This window comes from Vicugna pacos, chromosome 7 (genome assembly GCF_048564905.1).
Source record: "Vicugna pacos chromosome 7, VicPac4, whole genome shotgun sequence".
NCBI classification, from domain to species: Eukaryota; Metazoa; Chordata; class Mammalia; order Artiodactyla; family Camelidae; genus Vicugna; species Vicugna pacos.
In genome coordinates, this window is record NC_132993.1 from 52,821,478 (window position 1) to 52,848,719 (window position 27,242).

At 35.1% G+C, this 27,242-nt stretch overlaps 1 protein-coding gene across 1 annotated transcript in view; it reads left to right on the forward strand.

The window, feature by feature from the left end:
- Positions 1-27,242, forward strand: part of DGKB (diacylglycerol kinase beta) — a 586,586-nt gene that overhangs the window by 182,805 nt on the left and 376,539 nt on the right. Inside the window, exon 13 of the mRNA XM_072964909.1 lies at positions 4,570-4,668. Coding sequence (XP_072821010.1) covers positions 4,570-4,668 — 99 coding nt within the window. The remainder of the gene's footprint in view (positions 1-4,569; positions 4,669-27,242) is intronic.

Below are 27,242 nucleotides of genomic sequence, written 5' to 3' on the forward strand. Positions count from 1 at the left end.
CTTTTGGTATCATGTAGGACTACTACTTTAATTAAAATCATAAGCTCCTAACAATGATGTTCAAAGGTTTCCAATGCCTTTGCAAAAGAAAGGTTTATGCTTCAGCAAGTGCCAGCATTGACAGCACCTGAAATAGCAAAATGTTAGAGACAAAAGAATTTATAAATTGACTAATATTTCTCTAAATCAGGTCTTCATTTTTCTTCAGAAAAATGACTTTTTTCTCTTTATTCCTCCAAATTCCCATGAAAATTTATTGTCTATTTTTCCTCCTTTGACCTGTTAGATCCCACTGCCTTCTTTTCAGTACATAACCTCACTCTTCTCAACTCCATCCCATAAGCGCACGCACACACACATACATGCACACACACACATTCACACATTTTCTTTTTCTTCCTCAATTGAGACAGCTTTTTCCAGTAAACATAGATCTGGCTCTAAATTAGGTGCTTGGAAATTGTCATAAACTCTGGAATTATTTCCAAGTGTTTAATTCACTTCTAGGAATAGCTGGTTCATATTTTATGAATTTCCTCGATATGGGACTGATTTCCTTAACATGAATGGAAGTTTCTGAACGTATAATAAAATAATGACCTCAGGATTTCTATGCCTTAGTCTTTAAAAATGCAAAAATAACTAAACAAAAATAAAAATATTTTTCAAAAGGGAACAATTGATTTCTTTTCTCTGGACTCCCTTGGCCATTTTATTTAAGAGACAGAATTCATTAATATTCTAGCTTATTTCTCTTCAAGACAATTGTTGGACTTCAGTATCTTACTGACACTGAGAAAGACTCAGCTAGGTCTTTTTTTTTTTTTGTAAAATATCATAGTGACAAGTTTAAGCAACTTTTTAAAATTGCTGATTATGTTCCTTTTTTTTTTTTCCTTTTTACAGTTTTGTTGAAAATAACATACATGCAGAAAAAGTGTAAGTTTCCTAAGGGTAGAGCTCAATAAATTTTTCACAAATGAACACCCCATGTATCCAGCACCTGATCAGGAAACACAACATTACCAGTAACATAAGAGAGTTTTGTGGGGCAGTGGTTTTAAATTCTATTACATGGTTTTTCTTTTGTTGACATTTGCTATCTTTTTAAATAGACTGCTTTTTAACAGAAGTTTTAGTTTCATAGCCAACATGATGTTCACTTTTAATCTTGATAAGTAGTCCTGGGAACCATAAGCATTTTCTCATTGGCTTTCACATTTTGTATTTTGTCCTCAAGTTTGTCTCTGAGAATAAACTACACCTGCTATACAAATTGTGGAATGACTACTATTTTCCAACATGGTGTCCTCAGCTTTGATGCACCTGGCTACTAATGATGTCATGATGTCGATGGATACCCAGATATGTTTAGCAGTTGCCAGATTCCAGACTTAATAAGAGTACAAGGTATCCTTGCACATTTTACAGCCTTCTTGGGGAGGATAATTTTCCTGCACTGCGTGTTGCACTGTTTCACTGAGGATGATATGGTTACTGACCTTCTTGTAGACCTTGCTACATGCTCATGTTCCGGCAACACTCTGCCTTGCAGCTCCATAGAGGAAACTCAGGGATATGGGCCATGTGGCAATCCCACTGGAAAATCCCATGCTGGTTTTTTTGCTCGGCTCTGAAACCCTCAAACTGCAATATGAAGAGTTACCCCTTTGCACACACATTCTGTTCAGCTTATCAACTGCGTGATTCTACCTGAGTCCTCGATTCCTTCTTTTTGGCTGGAAAACTAGCCTGAATGCCAAAAAGCTGTCATTAAATTCATTTCTATTATCTTTTCTTATATCTGGTAACCCTCAAATGATGATAGCGAGAGGTTAGCCATCCCTTACCCTATCAGTTTCAGATGGTTAGAAAAACCTGGAATGGAGGCCTAGAGGAGGCTGAGACCCCCAGACTGTATCTGTGATCAGTGCAGGCAAAACAGTTCAGCATGCCCCGCCTCTCTGTCCTTCAGAGTCACATGTGAAGCTTTGCAAACCACAGTCAAAAGTGAAAATGTAGTGCTTTCTCGCTTGGTACACACTGAATTTTTATCTGGGATCTCTTTCTTTGTGGTGGCTTCTTAGAGTCTTGCATTGTCATTTTTTTTTTTCATTATGATTGATTAGCCTGTGTCCTTTATTTTTTAATTTTCAGATCATTTTCTTATTGAAGTACCATCAGTTACAATGTGTCAATTTCTGGTTACAGCACAATGTCCCAGTCATGCATATACATATATTCATTTTCACATTTTTTTCATTAAAGTTTATTACAAGATATTGAACATAGTTTACTGGACTATATAGAAGAAACTTTTTTTTAAATCTATTTTTATGTATAGTGGCTAACATTTGTAAATCTCAAACTCCCAAATGTATCCCTTCTGACCCCCTTTCCCCTGGTGACCATAAGACTGTTTACTATGTCTGCAAGTCTTTTTCTGTTTTGTGGATGAGTTCATTAGTGTCCTTTTGTTTTCTTTTTTTTTCTTTTTTTAAGATTCCACATATGATTGATATCGTATGGAATTTTCTCTTTCTTTCTGGCTTGTATTGTCAGTTTTAAACTAGTTGTACAGAATCAAAAAGCCAAAGCTTTTTCTCTGTGACACCAAAGGACAAAAGAGCCTTAACACACACAGTTTGTGTTTGATTTTGGTTCAGTTTTCAGAATGATCTGTATATGCATTTCCTAGGGTGGGTAACAAAATACCACAAAATGAGAAAGGAGATTTATTCTCGCTTAGTTCTAGAGGCTAGAAACCTGAGATCAAGATGGCAGCAGAGCCGTGCTCCCTCTGAACACTGTCAGGAGGAGTCCTCCCTTGCTTCTTCTTGTGTCTGGTGGTGGCCAACAATCCTTGGAGCTCCTCAGTTTGAGGTTCTAGCACCAAATCTCTGCCTCTGCTGTCACTGGGCCTTCTCCCCTCCAGGTCTGTCTTTTTATTTCTAGATTTTCTCTTCTGGTAAGGAAACCAGTCATTGGATTAGGGCCCAGCCTAATTCAGTATAACTTCATCTGAACTTTAATACACCTACAAAGATCTTATTTCTAAATTAGTTCATCTTTGCAGGTCCCAGGAGTTAGGATTTCCACTGGGGAAAGATCCAATTTAATCTACAATGCTTGGTAGTCCATATGTCTAAAACTAACATTTATTCTAAGAAAATTGAGAAGTCCAATAAATTAATAATATATGGGAACTGGCCACTAATTTTATTTTGAGGAAATGATACATGTTCATTTGTGAAACGATGTCCCTTAATTTGGTTCTATTTTGCATGTGGCTTCAACTACCTCTTTATCTTCAATACCTTTTGCCTCTTGAGAAAGAGCCGCAGTGCCTGATAAGATTAAAACACTATTTATAAGGAGTTTACGTGCCACTGAGAAGCCAGGCTGCTAATTATGGATGAATGTGGAAAGGGACTTTTATTTCACGTAATGTGGCCTAATGTGCATTAATTACAGTACATGTAGCCTTAACTCCAAGACAGGGCATTACTATGATAGACGTTTCAGATTCAAGGACAACAGAAATACCTCTTCAGTGGTGGTGATCTACCATCACCAACAGTAGATCAACACTTCTTAGACTCCTATGCGTGGTTGCTAATTAACTGTTACGAAGGTAGGTCTGTTGTGGAAATTAATATAACCATGACTTAAATGGGATGCCTTTGGATTCAAAACTGAAAAATGAAGCAACTCCTTTTCAGTTTTGAACAAGGCGTGTTATTTTATTAGCATGTATAATTTGCCTAAAGTGTGAGTATTTCATATTAAATTGATACGGAGTAGAGGACAGAGAAATCCCTAGATGCCTTGAAACAACTACTACTTTAGCAATTCTGTATACTTTCAAGAACTATCACTCAATTAAAAAAAAAAATCACTATTTAATGCACTATGTTGTAACACCAAGGTTGATAAAAATAACAGTTTGGGTCCATACATGCTGGAAACTGAATATCATGTCATATGATTCTATGCTAAATGTAGAGCTGATAAATACAATATAAAGATAAATTTTTCTCATCGTAATCATCTTCTTATATTTATATCCTGCTCCTACTGAGATGAATCTCTGGTTACATTTACATATTGAATTACAAAGTTAAAACTAATGATGGGATCAATTATGCCCCATACTGAGCTGTGCACTTTGGAATGACTTTGAGAAAACAGGAGGGTCAAAAAAAAAAAAGCATCTGCAGTGCACAGTGTTTTCAAGATCACACTAACAGATAAGCCAAAGAAGGGCTGTAATAGACCATAATGTGTGCTTGTCAAAGAAAACAGATTTTTGGGTGGAAAACCTAAGCGCATTTTTAATACAAACACTTCTGAGAATTAGAAAATGCATAGGCTGGGCTACGGGCATTGATAAACAGTTACTAAAGGCAGACTGTACCAGAGCAAGTGTACTGTGAATCCCTTTATGATGCTGTTTGCTTGTTCTTGGAATACTTGTAATGTATCTGCTCTATCTCAGTAGAAGTGTCGTCGGCCTCGTGCTTGCTGCTGTCCTGCCCATCTGATAGTGTCCTCTTTCTCCTTTCATAGCTGCATAACAAATGTGCTTCTCATCTAAAACCTGAATGTGACTGCGGACCTTTGAAGGACCATATTTTACCACCCACAACAATCTGTCCAGTGGTGCTGGTGAGTTTCTCCTTCTCATCATTCTGCAATCACTGGGGCTTCTAGGGCCAACTGGTGCACGCTGCCACTAGATGCTTCCAGAGATCATTTTCTATCGAGGCAGGACTCTAGAGATGTAAAATACCTCATTACTGCAGACAGGACCCCTCTGCCCACTGTATTTCCTTTTTCCTTCGTGGCACAATAAACGTCTTAGTAAGGTATGCTCTAACTAACGCTGACTCAGGTTTTATCACTTAGCCATGTGGTACTTACCAGAAATTGTACAGGCAGAACACTTCCACATTTTACATGTTTTATAGATCTAGCTTCCCAGAATAATGAAGTTATTCTTATGGGCAATTTTGCTGGAGATGCACATAATACATCTGCAATGTGGAGGTCTCTCATTCTGAGTCAGAGGCTACTTAGAAAGAGGACACATAGCTTGAAGAAAGCTGTGCACTGCCATTAGGTGCATTTGGTTTTTTTTGTTCGTGGAGAATAAATTTAATGACCTGCAAAATAATTACTTGATTCAATAAATATACAGGTGAAAAATGCATAAGTAAGGTAACCCTGAGAAGAACACATTTTGATAGAAAGAGAAGCAGGCACTCAGAGATGATATTCATCTTACATTTCAAAAATCCAATTTGTTTCTAAAGTGAAATAGTTATCTTACAAAGCAAACTGTTTTATATCCGTAACGCAGTTCTCATTTTTAAAAACAACATGGAATTTAAGCAGCTTGGAACTTCAGGTTTATAGAATTAAAGTACAACAACTAAGAAATGCTAGACAAATACTTTTCTAAAGGTCAACTTAGAAATTAATCAAATTACTCAGTTCGCACCCACTTATGATTCATTTTGTAATTATCTGTAAAATATTGTTTGTATTTGAAATGCCTTTAGTGAAAAAAATATTTAAAACTCTTCATTTTCTCAATCTACAAATTTGGAGCAAAGGAAAATACCTGCATGTTGCTGAGGATAGCAGTAACTTATTGTAAATTTTCTTTCTTCATGTATGATTTATTAGATATCCTGTAGTAAATAAGGTTGATTAAAAATAATGAGAGCCTTATTAAAATACTTGACTTTTTAGTTGAATTTGGTATGATTTTTATTCTTTTGGAATATTCTCTTAAAGAGAAAGGACTTGTAAAATTTTTATATATTTTCATTCGGTTTAAAAAATTCAGTCATTTTATTGGTTGAGTTGTACCCTTGATTTTAGATTTTTTAAGTTGAGGAAGAAATTGATGATGTCATTCGATTACCCACCCATCTGGGTAAAAGCCTGCTCAGTTCAGTGAGCGGAGGGACTGTTTCTTTGGCTCACTTTTGTCACAGCCTCTGGTCATACAAGGTCAAACATGAGATGGATTTTTTTATTATTCCCTCCTTTCTTTCTTCAAAAGAATCAAAGGTAAAGAGCACGTGTTAAATGAACGTCTTATCTTCTACTGATCTTGCCAACTCTTTTATTGCTTTTGTAGACACTGTTGGTTCTGAACATTTATTTTCAATCATTAAATTTTCCTGCAGTTTGAATTATGATTTGTAGCTGAACATTTATGATGTCATCCTTTCCTTAGTATTATTTGCTCTGAAGTATTAGGCACGGTTAACCACCTCAGCCTTCACAAATGTCTACCTTTCATTGACCCATTAAACCACATTCTCTTGATTCTCCTTCTGTTTCTCTGGATGCTTCCTTTTAATATCTTCCTTGGCTTTTAGGACTTCAGCCTGCCCCATGTTAGCTCATTCCGATACTCGCCCCTCACCTGCCACAGCTTTCCACTATTAACATTCTTCCCCATGGGATCTTGTTTGTTCGTCTTATTTTATTACCATGTTAATGTGTATTAAGTTCATCCTCCTCTTCTGAATCTGAAAGTTGTAACGCTGCAACCTGGAGCTTCCATGTTCTTATGTATTCCATGTTGCCCAATGCATTATTAATATTATATTTGATAACAATAACTCTTATTTATTGAGCGTATATACTATACCAGCTACTATGCTAAATATATTAATGCACTCAAGAAGTATTTGAGTGCCTAGTATGTGCCAAATAGTTTTATCAGTAGAAGGAAAAACAATAAAAAGTGAAATCAAATCTTCGCCTTTGTAGAGGTTTCATTCTGTGGGATGAAACAGGCAACACACAGAGCAATACGTGTATTACTTACTACCTGGTTGTATTAAAACACTGGTGGTATCTAAAAACTCAAGGACAAAATTAAAGCAGGAAAAGAGAAGAAATGCTGGGATTGCATTTGTAAAAGAGGCAGTTTACCAAAGAAATAGTTGAATGAAGAGCTGAGAAATGAGGGGGTCACCCCTGTTTCTCGCTGGGGAGAGAACTTTGTAGACAGAGGAGTCACCAGAAAAGAACAAGGAAAAGCTCAAAGGCTGGAGAAACCTGGCGTATCTGAAGGGCATCAAGGAAATTAGTGGCTGGGTCAGAGTCTGTGCAGAGAGCAAAAGTGGAGAAGGCCAAAGATGTCTTAAGATTTTCATGTGTGTAGAGTAGTTTAGGCCATTGTAAAGTCTTTAGCTTTTATTGTGAAGTTGTGAAGTTGAAAGCCATTAGAGGACTTTGATCAGAAGAGAGAATGATCTGGCATATTTTTAAAAGAACAATCTAACCGACATGTAGAGGGAATGGCTATGGAAAAAAAAAGATATGACACTTAGATTTTCTTAGAGAAATAGGAGGCTTGGTCATTGCTGAGAGGAAGGATGGTATGAAGATTCTGAGGATCTGGAAGAAGTTACACAGCGGTCACCTAAGAGAGTGGGAGCCACATGGATCAAGGGAATGCCATATGATTGGCAGGGAATAATGAGCAGTCTCTTCTTAATAACTGTAAATTTAGAACAAGACCATTAAGCTTGGATGGGTATATTTCTCTGGTCACATTCAGTCATATTTCTCCAGTTAGGTTCTAGCTCCAGGAGTAGACAAGAGCCAGCCTTATGGAGACGGTTTCACCCGATACAGTGAAGGGAGAGAGAAGCAAAGAAGTAGAGATTGCAAGTGTGCAAGGTGTGTGCAAGGGCCTGATTCCAAGGATTGGCCATGGAATTTAAGCCGGGACACAAGCGAATTAAGGGCAGTGAAGAGTGAGGTACAGTAAGGGATGTTAGGAGAAATATGTTGTGCATTACAGTGGAATTAAAGATTGTTGGAATCAAGGTTATTTGTGTCAAGTTACAATGAGTGAGGTAGCAACTGAGATTATGAAAGCGCTGTAGTTGTTGGTGATGGTGTGTATGAGTTAATTGAATCAGCACAGTGACCCCATAAGATGCATGTTGTAACTATCCCTATTTTGCATGTGAGGAAACAGAAACGGAGAGATTAAGTTTCCCCTGTCACGTGGCTATGAAGTGGCAATCAAGGGATGGGCACTGAACTTAGCATTTCTGCCCTTTTTTCAAATCCCAATATAAGCCTTCTCCTATTTGTCTTATGTAGAAACTTCATACCCAATACCCAAGTTAGAAACCTAATAATTATCATTGATGCATCATCTTGAAGATCAAATTAATTTTTAGGCAGCTGATTCTGATGTTCTTAATTCTTTCTCTTTTCTTCAGTCCAGTTGTAGCTGTCCATGTGTCACCCACAAGTTGTTCTCCAGAAATGTCCTGGTACTAGTAACATGACCACGGCATCACTTCTTTTCTGTGCATCTTCCACAAGGCTTCCTGGATCCACTCTCAAAAATACAGTATTTTCCTGCTTAAGTATTTAAAAATATTTAAACTATTTTTTAGTGATTCCTCTTTGAATCCAACCACCTAGCATGGGAAACAACGCTCTTTAACTGACTCAACCACCCAGTCTCTCACATACCACCTTATACACTAGAAATCAAGGATTTAAACCACTTGTAATTCTCTAAGTACACCTGCTTTCTAAAGCTTTGTGGTTTTGTACATGTTAATAAATTAGCCTAAATCACTTGGCGTTAAAATTTCCACTGCCTTGCTAGGTAGAAATTAAAGGTTACTTTCTGATCATGGAATGAGTACATTGACTCTTAAACCCATTAACTGTTTAAATACTAAAACTTTAAAGAAGTTAATAAAGTTGTTCTGTACACAGAATTGCTTAATGTGCTTCAGCTGATGGGCTCTGAGGCTTTTCAATTTGTGAACTCTCATTAACATTCCCAGGAATGATTTCACACTGCATCACCTGCTGTAAAATTGTAACCTTTCATTGAAAGAAAATCATTAGTCCTCGCAAATAATGATCTTTGTTTTTTTAATTCCTTAATAACAATATTTTCGTTCAAAATGTACGTCTCAGTTTCTCGTGATAATGGTCTCTAGGAAGAGCAGGTGAGTTTCAGACTCAATTATTGCAAAGTGGCCATCAATATCCTTTCCAGTTCATTCTAGAAGACATGAGATGGAGAACTTAAGACATACAATCTTATTGAGGTTTTCTGTCCCTTTCCTTTGACCCTGTGGTCAGGAATTGGTTACTGAATGAACAACATAAACTCATTATGGGTCCCTAATTCCTAGGCGAAGCATCTTAACGATGTACTTCCATGTCAAGGTCTATAGACACAGTCCTCTTATATTTTAGAACATCTTTTCAGGTGTTATTTTTTTATTAAGAAAAAATGTCTGAAACTCTCTTCTCAGCCTTCAGTCCCTCCCCAACACTTATTAACTTTAATGGTTCAATAGCTGTGTGCTTACCTGTTATGAAGATTAGCAAGCTAAGCATCTCCTGTGCACTGATGACATGCTTTTACAAGCATGTGCTAACAACAGCTTCCACAGAGAATTTGTCTTGATAGTGCCTACAGCCATAAAAAATGGCTTAAAACCAACACCTCTGAAATTAAAATGTAATCAGTGATTCTGTGCATCAAGTATAACCACTGATTTCTGGCATTGCAAGTGGTTTCTAGCATATTTTGATAATACTATCAGAAAATTCCATTGCTTAAACTTTATCAAGATTTTTTCTTTGTGTTTAAGTATTTATACTGCTTTCTTTGATAATTTTACAGCAAAAAAAAAAAAATGATTACAACCATAGTCCATTTACTGCCGTAGTGAAGACAATTCAGAACCATTTCCAAAGGCAGATTTCTGGAAGGTGTTTCCTCATTCCACCTCTGAATAAATGCTCTACTAAGTCAGGACTCTTGCTCAGCAACTTAATTCCTGTACAAGGTCATTAACCCTTACCAACTGATTGTCCAAACAGATGTTCTGTCTTTATTAGATTCCATCAAAAATGCATTCTTGATTCTTGTTATGGATCACAACACTCAGAAATCTCTGCTATCTAATCCCAGTCAAAGTGACAATGCAAAAAATTATAATAATTTCTTATAAGACATGGCCTTATGAGCTTGCAACTTACCCTCTCTTTTATGTTCTAAGTTTTACCCCCAACCTAAGGCAGACTTGATCCATGTTGTTTTAGTCGTTCATCAATTTGTTTAATTACATTTGGAGTGACTCATCGTTATGTCACCAAGCTGCATTGAAAAGCTTTTAAAAAAATCATATGAAGCCAACTTATTTTAACAAAAAAAGTACATTGTTGGAGATGCCTTCGTTATGTGACAGAAGTCCTTCTCAGCTCTGTTTCATGTTATCTTTTGGACCCTTTGTGTCTTATTACTATCATATTTTATCTTCTATCCTTTAGGAGCATGGCATTAAATTTATATGCCAGTGTGACTATGATGCTGGCTTACATGTTATTTATTTCTATGTGCTAATCTATAATTCCATTGCTATCCCATTCATAAATTTCTTTTTACTATAATGGCCTCATTTAGTACTTTTAAAATTGTTTTTGATAGTACATAAATTTGTTAGGTCACAGAAATCAATAGACTAGGGTAGAGTCCCTTTGATTCTTAGAGTAATTTTATAGCGGAAACTGTAAATTTGATCCACTTCTCTAGAACTATGAAATAGTGTTATGTTCATTATAAATTTTATGTACTTTTTGAATGATCAGGCAAACTGGGTCTCTGATTACATATGTTTTTGTGATGATTCTTCAGTTTGGGTTAGGCTTTTATTTCATTAATTCTGCCACTATCAACAAATGAATACTTGAGATGTCTCATGAAAAAGTAGCTTTTTAAACTTTCTATTTGAACGATGAAAGCAGATCATCATAAAAATTATTTCTATTATACTTAACTGTGATTTAATTTAGCTTTCTCTGTATATAAAATAATTATTTTATAATATAATTTAAAAGCAAGGCTGTGTTCTCTAAATAAAGGTTAATTACTTAATAATTTTCTATATTAACATGTTAGTAAGGTTGATAAAATATAAGGATTATAAAATGTTGATTACTTTAAGCTTGAGTTTATATTACATTATAAGTTTCTACTCTTCATATAACTGTTATGGCTGTGCTATTACAGTATTTTTAAAATCATTACTGATTATCAGTGTATGTTATTTTTATATACAATATGTGCGGTGTTAGATTTATTTTGCATTTTCTTTCTTTCTTTCTTTGTTTCTTTCTTCTTTCCACGAGCTTTTATTAAAGTTACTGGAGCTAAAAATTCAGATAAAAACAATTCTTTTATTTACTACAATTTCAAGTCTGTTGGGCAGGACAGGCAAGCAGATTACATATTACGGTGGAATAAACATTAACTTTTGGGGGCTTTCATAAAGAGAATCTTCATCCATCCTGAGAGTAATTCAAAGAGATAATGAATACTTTCTTGAAAATATGATGCCTGAGCTGAATCTTGAATAAAAATAAGGATTTGGCAAATGCAGAGACAACTTTGTATGAAAAGTCTAGAAATAAGAGAGTATAGAGTGAGATCCTGAAACTGTAAAGTGTTTCTTAAGGCTTGTGAGTAAAGGTGAGGCTCAGAGAGCCAGACAAGACAAGGTCTGAGATAGTGAAAAGCCAGGCCTTTCTTGTCAAGGATTTGGGCTTTATCCAGTGTAAATAGGAGACTACATGATGGGGTTTGTGTTTTAGAAAGATAATTCTGCTAGTAGTGTGAATTACAATAAATTTAAAGCAATGAGCAGAGGAAATATGAGAGTGTAATTACTGGGTTGTAAAGCAAATAATCAGGAAACACCAACAGAGGAAGAAACTGAGGGAACCAGGAGAGAAGATGGTAGCAGAGAGCAGAGTATTAGAGCTTGATTTGATTTCAGAATAGATTAGTTCCAGAGAATGGTCAAATCCAGTATGCAATCATGGATCTGGGTAACTCAGCTGGTGTGCAGAGGAGTTTCACTAGATGTCAGGAGGTCAAGGAATTCTGCGGATGGTTTATCGTATGCTGTCCATAAAGCCACCCAGTATAATTACAGGGTGTTGATAGAATGGCTATATGATGGTAATGAATAAGGGTAGAGGGAGGAAGTATTAGAGTCTGTGAGTCTCAGTGATAAGAGATTCTACCATGGGGCTGGAGGAACAATGCTAAGCCAAGAAATTCTATTAAGGAAAAAAAAAAAACTGTAGGACAAGTAATGTTTAAGAGAATGAGCAACATCTTCAGAAGTGTTACAGGGAAAGTGACGTTGAGTTAGAAAGAAAAAGGATTATTTGTTCATTTTGAGCATAAATTCTAGACAGCCTAGTGAAAAGTTACAGAAATGAAGTGAGGTATGGAAGATCAATTGAGGAGAAGAAACACAAATGAGCATGGGATGGTGATAGAAAAGACAGAAGACTAAAAGCTTCAATTTCTAATGGAAACTCAGTCTGTAGGCAGGTTGTTTCTTTCAAGTGGGTACACAGTGGTGACAAATGATTATGTCCAGAATATAAAAACAGCTTATGTAAACCAATAATAAGTAATAAACAACCCAATCCAAAAGGGTAAAAGACCCAAAAGAATTTTGAATAAAATGTATACACGCACATAACCTATAAACATGTGAATAGATGCTCGCCATCCTTTCTCATCAGGAAAGTGCATATTTCCATCTCAAGAGATGACAGTACACACCCATCAAGATGACTGAGACAATGACAAATCCTGAGCTTTTGTAAAGATATGAAGCCATCAGATTGTTCGTACATTGCAAGTTTCAGAGTAATTGGTTCAACCCAGTTACTGTTAGCAGTATACGTCTGTATTTGAATCCTGGCTTTTTCACTAGTTTTATGACATGAGGCAAGTTATTAACATCCTGTACCTGTGTACTTCATTTGCAAAATGGAAATAAATGAATTAATTCATGAAAACTTCTTAGAACAATGCCTAGTATTTAGTAATTACTCACTCAGTATCATCTGATATTACTATTATTTAAAGTATTATGTTGAACCAGAAAGTTAATTTAATACTTTATTGTAAGATAACTATGCATTTAGTAAGTAAAATGTATAAACACGATGTAAAATCAAGAGAAAAACATTTAAAAATCTCTAACAGTTATATAGAAACCACTGTTAATATTAAACAGAACTACTATTAAAAATTTCCTCTTGATTTTTAGGTGTATATTTTTGACAGTTTTGTAATTAAACTCGACATCACGTGACGTCCTAGTTTTACATTTAAACTGATATCATTAAGTGTTTTATAAATTACTGTTTACTATGGCACATCATTATTAATGGCTACATGAAATCTCATTATGTGAAGCTATCATAATTCAGTTGAAACTGTTTATATTTAGCATGTTTGCAATTCCTTGTTTTGTTCTTATAAATAACACCTTAGTGAACATCTTTATGAAGAGTGACTTCTCCAGGTTACTCTCTAATCAACATTGGAAAGTATCATTTTTTTCCCATACTATGTTCTTTTGATCTACAAATAAATCAGATTTTATAGCTTTTTAGTTCTTTCTGTACTATAAACACATTTCCAAATCAGGAAATAGTGATTGAAATGCACCCTACAACCAAAAACCAGTTTTACAATAAACTATTAATGATTTAAATATTTTAAAAACCAATTTAGCAGGATTATTTTATCTTATTTTTAAACAGACATAATATTATCAGAATATACAGTAAATGTAATATTCATTGGTAGGAAGTTGATATGATATAAAACAAATAACATGTTCAGCGTTGTGCCCCTTTTGGACCAGTTGTGGTATATTCTTCCAGGAATACTTTCTCTTACTGTAGCATCTTATATTAACTTAAGCTAACTTTTAAGAATGCCAGCATAATAAATAATGAGACACAGAGAAAGGAAAATAGAACTATTTAGAAAATGTAAATTTTAAACATAGCCTTTAGATTTGATTCAAATGATTCCACTTCTACCTCCCTTCTTTCCTGTGACTCTGCAGACTTGGCCACGTGGTGTTGGTGGTGCCGAAGCAGCAGGCTGTGTTATCTCTAGGTATAACACTCTCAGAGAACCATATGTCTATAGTAACTTTTCCTCTTCTTCCGATCTTGCTTGCTCTTCCACAACTATAAGAGTTCTACTAAATTATGCATTGTAGATATGGTGATTTAAGTCTTAAATAGCATAGAGTATGTTAAATCTCCCCTTAGAGCATGTGTTTAACCAAGTCCCTACTCCTCAATAATGTCAGAGACACATCAGGGAGTGGAAGTAAAGCATGTGTTTCTTCTTCAAGTCCAACTGTTATGGGCTCTTTCTTAGCCCTAACCATCAACAGTTAATAAGGACAACTTCAGTACTAAACATCCACTGATTAAAAGAGGAAGGGAGACATTTGAATTCTCTGCAATTCTGAAACTTGGATTTTGAATTCCCTGTAGCCTTATTTCCTATACTAGTTAGAGAGCTCCCAGAAGCGTAGAGTCTGGTGGAGAGGTGCGAACAGTTGGCTAAGGATGCGACTTGCTGCACTGAGCTCCAGTTTTTATTTAACGTCATTTCAGCTGCTCTGCCGTTCTTTCCCATTTACCTCCTTAACCTTAACCATAGTTACTGAAGTCATCTATTTTCTTGAAATTTCTTTATGTAATATACTATGGGTTTGCGCCTATGCAATTTTCTTTTTTTGTCTAAAGAGTGGGACAAAGCCCATTGTCAGTGCTCAATAAATGTTTCATCAATGTCATTACTTAATATTCATTTAATTAATATTCATTATAGATCAATTCATAATAGTCATCATAGTAATGATAGGCAAGAAGAAATCTCATTTTTCCCATATTTTCAAAATCTAACTCAGACTCTAGTTCATGGTATTAGTCATAAAGGATAGCTGCTTTTTATTTACTTTTTTTAAGTATGTAGAATTAAACTCTGAATGTTCTTATATCTTTTTGCCTGTGATTTTCTGATTCAAAATCCCATGAAGAACACATTAAGCACTAGACAGCTATAATGTTATAAAATATGTGTAAATCCGTTTTGTTGAGCATAGTCTTACAGTGTATGTGTGTGTGTATATATATATATATATATGCCATATTAAAGTTTATTGAAAGGACATAGTACAAGAAATCTGAAAAGGCCCCCATATCACCTAGTGATGATTCCATCACTACACTTGTGAAACGAACCATTTATCTGTTACATTGTCTTAGTTACATTGGTTTTTCTGGTTTATGAAGAACACATCTTTATGCCAACCTGGGCTATATTTTACAGAATACATAACTTAAAAGCAATGTCTAGTATAGAAGAAAAATTTCACTTATCATGGTTACTTACACTTTTTACCTAATGAATATGGTAGAATTCTATTTTTAGAACTCTAAACTATGTTTTAGTTTTTTAAAAAAATTTTTATTGAAGTATAGTTGATTTACAATGTGCTAGTTTTTGGTGTACAATGTAGTGAGTCAGTTATAAATTTATATATTCTTTTTCATATTCTTTTTTGTTATAGGTTATTAAAAGTTATTGAATATAGTTCTCTGTGCTATATAGTAGGACCGTTTTGTTTATCTATTCTATATATAGTAGTTTCTATTAGTTTATTTTTAATAGAACTGTGAAAATATTCCTACAAGTTCTGTGATATTTTATGACTAAAATATTGCTATACCCAGAGTAAGTTATAATTTTCTAAGGAAACAGTCTTGCACCCTCTAGGTTTTGTCATGATTTGTAGAAAATCAAAAACAGAAGGCTAATACAACATAAACTGGAAGTTTAGTTACTTGACATTCAGGTAGAAATCTAAAACATGTAGCCAGAAATGAGCATTATCTCATGAAGGATTAATGAGAAGTATTAAAATATTCACAATCTAAAATCTATGAAACAGACTTAAACATAACAAAGACTATTATATATATGTCTGATGCAACAGTGAGGGGGTGAGATTACGTATTAGTGAATTACTATTCTACAGCTCATTAAAAAACAATCTGCAAGGCAGTTTATATGAATATACAGTGAGCAGCAGTATAAAACATAATAAGGTCATGGCAAAATTAAGTTAGAAATTCATGTCACGATATCCTAAAAAGTTGAGAAATAATTTACACATTTGTCCCTGATTTTCTTAGTAGCCTTAGAAAAGAGGGGGACATACTGGCTTGAGAGTATTCCTGACTTTAAAACAGACCATTCACTTAGAGGAAACACTTTTTCTTAGTGCTGTTGTTACTGAGACCCAAGATAATTTTTTCCACCTGCAGTTGTGTTGGTAGAGGACTACACTTCAAAAATATTGCTATAATTGGTATAGTAGTGTTTCTTTGCTTTGGTTTTGCTGTCTTATAACAACTGTCCATACATACTGATGGCTTATTGCCAAAGTGAATTTTAGTGTAGGTAAGTCTACCTAATGCCAAAATAAAATAGTAACCATTCTGCAACAAGAAAACAAAGAAATAAGCATAGCGGTTCAAAGTTAGGTGGATGCCATGCATCATTTACTGCATTAAGCAGAGGAAAAGGTTAGTAATTTTACATGACCAAAAATACTAAAGTAAACATCTATTTTCCAATATAATGATTTGAAAGGAATATCTAAAAGGTGAAGAAAAGATGTAAAAAAATGCCTTAGCAACAACTGAAATATATCTTCACAGAGAATACTCAGTGTCGTGGACAACTGAATTGGTAATTTGGAGGAGAAAGTTAAGAAAATTTCCTATAATGTAAAGGAGAATGGCAACAAAGTGGAAGGAGACCATGCTACCCCTAAAGAAAAAAATTAAAACTGAATTATCCTCTCCAAGTACATTGAAGAAGATCAGGCTGAGCTGAAAAGAACCAATGTTTCTTCATATTCACTAGTCTATTTAATGCAATTTCCATGCCATATTTTTTTTGCTTGACAGAATGACTCCACAGTGTGCCTGGAAGAATAAATGTGCATACACACACTGTAAATTCTGAGAAAGAAGAGTAATAAGGAAAGAGCTGCTTTAACAATCCCTAAGAATGTGTTTACTAAAGCTGTAGTGATCACAGTGATGTAAGAGTGGCCCTAGAAGACGCAAAGCACAGCGGAAAGTCTAAAACGTATTGAGCTGTATGTGATGGTTTGGTATATGATGAAGGTTGTAGGTCAAATCTGATACGGGCTAGTGGAGGTCAGTGGTGTTGAGATTACTGTATAACCATATGGGAAGCTAAATTAAGATCAATTCTACTTTATAAAACCCATTCTAAAATAAACCACACACGATTAAAGATCCAATTTTTGCCTGAGAAGGCATTTTTACCTTTTTCCTAAAAAGAGAAAGATAAAAAGTTGGCAGCCTTGACCAATCAAAAGTTTCTTTAAAAGGTAAAGACCGAAACTTGCAAATCAAGATAAACACAAGCATTGTAACAAAAAAGCCCTGTTTTTAAAAAATTAATGCATGTAAGTAAAAAAAATGATTTCAAAATTTAAAGCTTATAAATGTTCAAGAATAGCAAATTGAAAAATGAGGTATTCTTTTTCTATCCCTTTTGGCAAATATCTTTTAAATGACGATGCTCAGTGTTTGCAAGGACGTACAAAATTGGCTATTCTCGTTAAACACTGGGGAGACTAAATTGCCTCCCACTGTGCCATAAAATGTAAGCCTCTGTGTAGGTATTTCTGCTTGTACCTTCCAATTGAAGATTGGGGTTAGGACAGGGCAAATATCGAAATACAATTTCATTATAGTAGAAATAAATGCTTTATATCACTCCCATCTTCTAACTTTTAAATTTTGAGTTCAGCAACAACAAAAATTAGAGTCCCTTCACCACTAGACGTTTAAGAATAAATTCCACCTTGCAAAGGCAACCTGTGGTTTTAATGATTCCAGATGATGCAATGCTGGTGATCATAACGTATTTACAGACATGCTTTCCTCCATTTTACCATTATATAACTTGTCTGTTCTCAAGTTCACTTGAAAGCTGAGCAAGAATTGATTCATATATATCCTTTTGTCCATCCATCTATTTCATGAATAGTGCAATGATTTTTGACTTAATCCTCTCTTTGTTCCTTAGTTTAACCTGTTTTCCCTTTCTGTGGAATGAGGATAGTTTAGTTCTGTGGGAGACATTGATGCTCACTCCTTGCTCTTTAGATGATAAAATCATTTTAAATTCTGTTCCTGATAATCATAGGAGGTTTCACCAATTCCTCCCCATTTGCTGAAGGAAACCCAAATTCTGGAGGAGTACAACTTGCCACCTAGTATTCTGTTCCTTATGCTATTTCTTCTGTTTCATCCCAATCACAGATATTTTCAAATTATTTCATTTGGTTACCAATCCTCCAACATCCCTGTGTTGTCCAAGGCCTATATTCTTCCAGTTTATTTCATTCTCACATTTTCTGCCCCTCTCTGTCCCTAGACCTCCCCATTTTTCTCCTTTTGTGGCATTTGTCACATCTAATAGTATGTTAATTTGCTAACTTGAAACTGGAAAAAAAAAAAAAACAACCTCAAACGAAGTGTATCCCAGCATGCTTGTGTTGGGTAGCACTTGACAGCGCTCTAACTCGAGTCCAGCACTTGAACTTCTCAGTTTTCCCTCTTAGTTGCGTGTCTGGCATGGAACCCATACCAGTGGAAGAGCTGTTCTTTCTCCCGTGTAATGCTGTTTTCTAAATTTGTATATGGATGTGGTCTTTGTCTGCCTCTTAATGTGGCCATCAGCATAGGCAGGTGTGAAGTACACTCACTGTGTCACATAGCCCTCCTCTTCCCTCCTCAGTCCACATTATTCTCATTTCTGACTGTAAAAATGAATCTGAAACTACTCTGCCCACCTATCCTAAATCCATTGGCATTCTTTTCAGTTGGATTCCCAAGGAGCAGACCATGAACCGGGGATTTAGCTGTGTGTGATATATATATAGAAAGAACAGTGTTTCTTTATTATAAAAAAAACCTTTAAGGAAGAAAAGCAGGAACGGAAAGGGGCAGGCTTTGAGCAAGGGAGCGGTCACAGGGAGAGCTGAAGCCTCGGCCTGAACCTTGGACTCTAGGGCAAAATCGTATCATAGGATTGTTCTTAACTTGAAACAAGGGGCTGCCATTTTGTAACCCGTATTGGTCATTCGTTAGCTGATCCTGAGCACCAGGGCAGGAGGCGCTCCCTGGAGAGCCTGCCCCAGCGAGCAGAGGATGATTCTGCAAAAAGTGGGTCAGCTGGGGGTTCTCAGTAGTGGACACTCAGCAGCTGGGGATAGGTGCCCGGCCAGGCAGCAGAGCATCTGCTTTGGACCACCAACAGCATCTACTAAACACTCTTTCCTAGAATGATCTGCTTTTAATCCCCTCAGCATTTGACAGTATTTGAAATGCTGTTTTCTCATATTCTGTAATACTCATCTAAGACATGTCCGCTAGTGTTTCTTCTGACTCTCTAGCCACGCTACCCATGTTGCTAAATTCCTAGTCCTTTCTGTTCTTAAATATGTGTAGACTCCATTTTTAATTATATCCTCATGTCATTTTGCTCTGTATAACTTATCTCATTTGATTTCATGACTACAGTGAATATATCTATGTGTGTCCTCCCTTACCCTTCTACATCCAAGCACCCAGCTTCATATAGTGAATTTCCCCTCGGGGGTTCCAGAGAAGCCTCCAAACCAACACACCAGGAACTGAACTGAACCTGTTTCTTTTTTTATTATTATTATTTTTTTGGGCGGTGGGGAAATTCGCTTTGTTTATTTGTTTGTTTGTTTGTTTAGTGGAGGTACTGGGGCTTGAACGCAGGATCCCGTGCATGCTGAGCACACACTCTTCCATCGAACTATATGTTCCCCACCTGAACCTGTTTCTTGTTAAGCTGTCCCCTGTGCTCACTGAATGGCACCACCGTCATTACTAGCGCTCACACTGAGGATTTCTCTCTTTATCTCTGGCACCTGATTCAACTGAGATGTAGTAGATGCTCAACAAACATTTACTGAGTTAATGAATTACAGTCATTTGGGTCTTTTGCTCTCACCAGTCACCACTCTTTTTCCTAAGTAAAGGAGAAAATACATCAGACAGTGACATAAATATCAAATACAAATCAAAATGAATATGCAACAGGGAAGTTTATTATTCAAATCATCGATCACCCATGATAATTGAATTTTGTTGTTACAAGCTCATAAAGTTGAGTTTAAAGTGTGTGATGATATGATAGTCTTAGCGGACGTCAAATTAGCATTGTGTTTAGTTTCTGGAGTGGCTTTTGAAGTATTTTGTAATTATTACTAAATTATAAAAAGCTTGTGTTTGTTATGTTGTTGTAGTTATAAGAAGTACCCAATAGATGGTACTGTGAAATGCCTAATATTTAAAATACAAAATAAAGTGGTATTGCAGGTAGAGAGCTTAAATGAAACAGTTCAAAATTTTGAGGAGAATTGAGACATCTTCCTGTGGATATTAAATTATATTTAAAATAAGATTTTAAGAAATATAGCTTAAGTGACACAGTAGTTCATGTGAAATATTATAAATATTCTCTTCATGTAGCTCAAAAAATGAAAATTGATACTTACCATAAAATGCGATTTTAAAATTGTTTGTATTGCATTAGTAGAATTTTTTCTTTTTGTGGTGATCATCCTTAATAAGTGTGGTATTTTAGTTAATGTTACACGAATCACAGCATTTTCAGCAAGCAACTATAGTTGCTTGTCTTTGTTACTGAAGTCCTAAAAAAATTGTTAATATTCGAAATAAAGCAAACCTGTGTACAATAATCCCCCTTCTTGCTTAGCAAGAGTTAAGTCCATTATTTCTTTCAGTTTTTGGCCTCTACCAAGATCAGTGTAATGTCTGAATGAAGTGTTATGCCATTATTGTATATATAACATGCCATCAGAACATTTGAAAATATACATTTTTATGGAGTTAAAATTTCTTAACAAAAAGAAATAATTAGCCATAATTTACAAATTGATTGGAGTTTGCTTCTAAGATGTGTATGATAAAGAACAATTCGTAGATGGCTTAATTTACGTTAGAGTCACTTAGAATTTCCATTATAGATTTCCATTCCATGTTTATTTGTAGGTATGAATACCAAATTTTGCTTATCAGAATGAAGTTTTATAAAACATACTTCTGAAGCGAAAAATGTCTGAGAATTTGACAATAACACAGAAGGCTTGAAATTCTCTGTATATTTTACTCTACAGAGATGCTATATATTGCATTGAAAACTCTTGCTATTGTTTATGATAATGTTCCTGAATACTGCTGAGTATTGCTTTATATGATGGTTGTCTACTTATTAATTCATTCAATAAAATTTTATTGCATATGACAATGTGCCAAGTATTTAAGGAACCAAGACAAACAGCTTCTAGGAAGAATGATTTTATGTGAATCAGCAGCTTCTTGTGAGATATGCATCTTATGTCCTTTGGCTTCTGTATACATTAACTATTTTTTCCATGTTTTATATAACCTGAATGTGTATATTCTTAGGTGCATAGGAATCGTCTGCTCAAAGAAAATATACTATTAAGATAGCTCGAGCCAGCCTGAGTAACTGAGGCTGTTTTCTCTATTAAAAAAAAAAAAAGAAGAAAAATAACCAGTGCTTTGGTAAGGCTAGGCTTTTTGAGCCATCGTCTCCTAAGCCAGATTTGAATAAATATGTCAGACTCGGAAGGAAAATGTGTGAGATGAACAACTAATTGCCTGGATATTTCGTGTTAGAAATGACTTTCATTCACTAAGTATGTTCCATGTGATGATAACAAATTTGTGGATCCATCAGGGAGTAATAGGGCCTCTGGAATTTTACCCAGATTCTTTAAGGTGTTTGTGTGCATCGTGTATTACGGTCTTTTCAGGAACAACAGCACGAACCAATTCGTGTACTCACATTTCCTAGCATACTGGATGTATGTAAAGCTACATGGCAAAGTTCCTGCTTGAGCTAAGTGGGTTTAAATATAAACTGTGCATGCAGATCTCAAGTGATGGTCTCTTAATAGATATCAGATAATCTTTATTGCTGCCCTCTTTTATTTCAGTAACATTTTAATTAATTCACACTGATTGAATAAATGTACATGGAGACTTGTTTCCTAATGAGGGCGCATTTAGAGGAAAGGTTTTGCATCATTCTGATATCCTGTGGGTAATTATATTCTAATTATATGGTCGGGGGAAAAGAGTCTATAACTCAGCACTGATATTGTTCGTTGGACCCAATTAATTACATGCACATAATGAAAGTTCATGATAAGGTTGACTGGCAGTCAGTGTAAAATTTTAACTCAATTGAATCTAAGCCTAATGTGAGTACAGAATTGGACTTTAACCTGGTTAGAAAATGCTTGGTGTGAGATCAGTGGGTATTTAGAGGGGCAAAGGATGAAAGCAAATTTCATTATAACTTGTTTGTTTTTTAATTCAAGGTCTTTTCCAAGATTGATGAATAGAAAAAATAAGCAGCCTAATGCTTTAGTTCTAAACATTATTATCACTATTCTTACATCACCTACAGTGATTCTTCTGTATTTTGAAAAGCAGCAGTACAGTAATGATACAATGATGCATTTCTAGAACAGATTCATGCGTTTGTTGAGAGAGAAAACTAGGCATAACAGGAAATATTATTGATTAATTTTATGAACATAAAATTCAGTAGGTATTCATCTATTTTATTAGGATGTTTTTAAATTTCAAACCAATTGCATTCAGACTCCTGTCCTCAAATTCACAAACATAATTATGCATACATACACATACCTATAAATAGGTAACTTAATTACCAGTTTGTAATGTAAGAGTTCTAAAAATAATGATACAAATGAACTTATTTACAAACCAGAGACAGACTCATGGACATAGATAACAAAATACTATTACCAAAGAGGGAATGGCAGGGGGCGATAAATTTGTAGTTTGGAATTAACAGATACAAACTACTATGTATAAAAGAGATAAACAACAAGGACATGCTGTGTAGCACAGGAAATATATTCAATACCGTATAATAACCTATAATAAAAAAAATCTGAAAATATATATACACATATATGTGTCTAACTGAATCACTTTACTGTACACCTGAAATGTACACAATATTGTAAATCGATTATACTTAATTAAATGAAAATTATACTTCATTAAATAAAAAGGAATAATCTGAAAAAATAATCCATAAGACATGTATGTTTCCTTTAGAAGTGTGTTTTGGAGAGGTTTCAATCCAATGTTTAATACTTCCTAAAGAATCTAAAGCCATGGTCTAAATATTAGCCGCCAGCCTTCCTTTACTCAATTTCGTTGTTCTCTTTGCTCAGGTATTGGAAGAGAGGGTCTCTGTCATTGAGAGGACTCTCTGCTTCCAATCCTCTCCTCTTCTTCTAAGCCTTTTCCTCTCTCTCCCTTTTCCTACATTGCTTTCTCTTCTTGACCTCTTCTCTCCCCTCCTGCATCTTTCCTCCTTTCTCTCTCTCTTCTCACAGCCCTCACATAATGTTCTCATTAAAAAATAAATCTGCTGGGTCCCCTCTCCTTATTAGCAACAAAGAAGTTTTCAGATCATTTGTGTTCTAAGGTTAATACAACAGTTACCATTTATTGAGAAATAAAATTTGCCAGACATCCTTTTAATCCTAAAGGTAGATGTAATTATGATACCCCTGTACATTAGAGAGATTAAGAAATTTACCCAAAGTCACACAACGTGCAAGTGTCAGAAGCACTACCTGCCTTACCCTGAATCCCCTGTTCTAAACCTATTGTTTTATGTTCCTGCTGCCGTCCCTCAAGATTGGTGAGGCATGAAATAAATTTAGGGGACCTAAATTCAAAAAAGGAATTGGAAGAAAAGCAGTAAAGTAGAGGAGAATGGAAGTGAAGAGAGAAGAGAATAACAGGTGAGAGAGTGGGGCACACAGCGTAAGTGGTCTTTGTGAAATTATTTTACAAGTGAGTAAATACACAAATATTTATTGTGGCTCACAGCCAGAAAGAAATTGAACAACACTTCTTTCATCATCTTGGCTTCTGGTAATTTTATGAGACCTAAGCAAACAGGATAACATTTCTAAAGGTTTTATTTCACTAGCAAATCAAGTATTTAAGACAATAACATTATTCTTACAGATTGCTTTTATAAGTAGAAATCCATGTTTGAAATGATTTGGATTTTGCTATAAAATACATTTTTGATATTTTTATTGGAATATAGTTAATTTACAATGTTGTGTTAGTTTCTGGTGTACAGCATAGTGAGTAAGTTACACACACATAGATATATCCTTTTTCACATTCTTTTTCATTATAGTGTATTACAAGTTATTGAATATAGTTCCCTGTGCTCCACAGCAGATCCTTCTTGTTTATCTATTTTGTATGTAGTAGTTAGTATCTGCATATCCCAAACTCCCAATTTATCCCTCCTCCTGCCTTTGGTAACAATAAGTTTATTTTTCTTTGTCTGTGATTCTGTTTCTGTTTTGTAAATAAGCTCATCTGTGTTATTTTTTTAGATTCCACTTATAAGTGATATCATACGACATTTGTCTTTCTCTGGCTTACTTCACTTAGTATGATAATCTCTAAGTTCAAGTTTGTTCCTGCAAATGGCATTATTTCATTGTGTTTCTATGGTGGATAGTAATTTATTGGAAACATTTGGCACCACTTGGATTTCCAACTGTCCATTGCACAGGGTGTACTTTTCCTCAAGATTCAGTGTGCTTATATTCTGGACACAGACATGAATATCGAGGAAGCTGTGAAGGATGGAGCCTTACACTCCCTTGTCTTCAATATCTCCTGAGAAAAACTCTGCAAATATGCAGAAACAATCACATTTACAAGAGTAAGAATAGAACATTTTTGTGAGGGATTACAAAAGAGCAGTGAAATCATCTTAGTTAAAAATGTTTTTACCTTGAAATTTATGTTAGTGTAAGCTTAAAAATTTAGTTCCAGGGAGAAGTGGTTAAGGAGAGGATGCTGGATAAGATTGCAACATGTCTATCTTCTAAAGGATTTTATTGTTGATAGTCACCTTTTAATTAGATATGTCGAAGTGCCAGTGGAAAAGGAAAACAGTTTATGATTCTTCTAAGTGACATACTTGTCATATATTGAAATAACCTTTGATTAAAGATGTTAATAAATACAATCATAGTATAAAAATCATTTTTTGACCCACTTCCTTTCATAATACATATTGTGTTCAGGTTTTGTGAGTACATATACTTAAAGATCTGCAGACTCACAAAAGGTTAAAGAAATTACGAAGCTTCAATGTAAAAATAAAATTCCTGGAAACCAAGTACGTGTTTAGTTTCTATACCTGGAGATAGTTGCCCTCAATACAGTGTATTATCATTGTGTGAGGAAGGAACAGCTTCTGTTCGGCCGAGGCAGTGCACCATTTAAGGAAGACAGTTGTTCTTTTCCCAAACCTGCTTTCCTGTCTCTCACTTTTTTGATGTCAGAGATATCCAATCATACACACAGAAAACACGTTTTTTTAAATAGCTTTATTCGGCCTCTTTATGTTTACCACTGCGTTAGATGTTATCCTATGAAATGAATCCATACTGATACCTAAGCCTGTTCTGGCATCCAGAACAAGGATACATTGTGGTTCTAAATATTTGGCAGGGTTCATCAACATTTTAAATTAATTTGATTTCCAGATCACTTAAAAAGCAGAGATATGGCCACAGGAAAGGAACTGTAAAAAAAAAAATTCTTGTTGAACCTCCTGTTGTTTTCATAAATGAAGTGTGGACAGGGGAGCAACTAACTTTATTTTCTTGGCTAGTCATCTAAACTTTCTGATTCACACTTTTCCAGTCTGCAAAATGGGGTGTCTTGTTTTACTGGGAGGACTAAATAAGATCATAAACGTGAAAGTGACTTTAAAAATTTTAATATTCTTATATAGCATAAGGTATAATTCTGTTCATTTTACTTTATCTTGAAATAACTGATGACCTTTTAATGTGAGTGTTTTACTCTTACTTGTTTTAACTAAGTCAAACCTCCAGTAATCTCTCTACCAAAGATTTTTTGTTCTTAGTCCTACGACAATTTGGATTAAATTGTCAATTTAAAATGATTACATGTTAGAAAATATGAAGACAAGAGATATCTCAATACTTAAGAATAATAGGATTTAAAAAAAATTCTTGACATTAGGTTAAACTTAATAAGTGCCCTGAAGGCAAATGCATCTTTTAAACTAATTATCTGTACTGTGTATTCTATTTAATATTAAAATGATACTGATTAAGTGAAATCAGTCACATTCCTCTCTAGTCACACCTTCACATTGGATTAAATAAAAAATACACAGTTCCTATATTAATTCTGATTAAAAATACATTACATTTAGAGTTAGACACTCATGATAATTTTCAGAAAATGAAAACATTTACTCTGTTCATCCTTGATATTTAAAAAATATATACAGAAGAGTGAAAAAGAAGTATGTAGTATCTGAGTTTGTTTTGTTATCAAATTGCTTTGTCTTTTACCCGAAGTCCATGGTTTGCTTACTGGAACTCAGGTTTAGGCTACTGGTGAGCATGTTAGTTTAACATACACTCTTTGCCTACACATCTTGATTGAAAGTGAGCTCATATATATGTTGTTTTTATCACTCTTTTTCTTGGAAGGAACTTCTAGTGTTGCTCTCAGACGGCTGAGCATTGCTGGAGGAATTCTCGTAACCGGTGGCTTTCTCTCTTACATATTTATTACTTCTGGTTCTAGCTGAGCCCTCAGTTTTGCTTGGTCCTGTTCCTCATCAGCTGCTTTCCCATTCTCGGAGAAGCAGTGACAAAGTCTCTATAATTTCCTTGCGTTCTTCCTCTCACTGCCTCTCTGCCAGCTTCACTCGCCCTCAGTAGATAACTCACATGCCCACTAATCTGAGAAAGATGAAGCCTGCAAACGTGAGTATCTGTAAATGACAAATTCTCTACAAAAGTGGTAGCAAAATAGCAGCTCGGCTTCCATTTCATCCCCTAGTGTGTTTTGGGCGGATGCCTTAAAACGGGATTTGTATTATCCAACTCAGCACAGTCTTTGCCTTTTGTGGCATCAGGCCTGTTTGTATTACCCTCTTGGCTCCTGTAGGTTTTTGCATTTGAAGCTCCTGTGAGTGCAAACTCAGACCTCTTTCTCCATCATGAGTCATTCCTTCAAAATGAACAGATTTGGAAAAGGCCAATACCTGTCTGTGTGAGCTT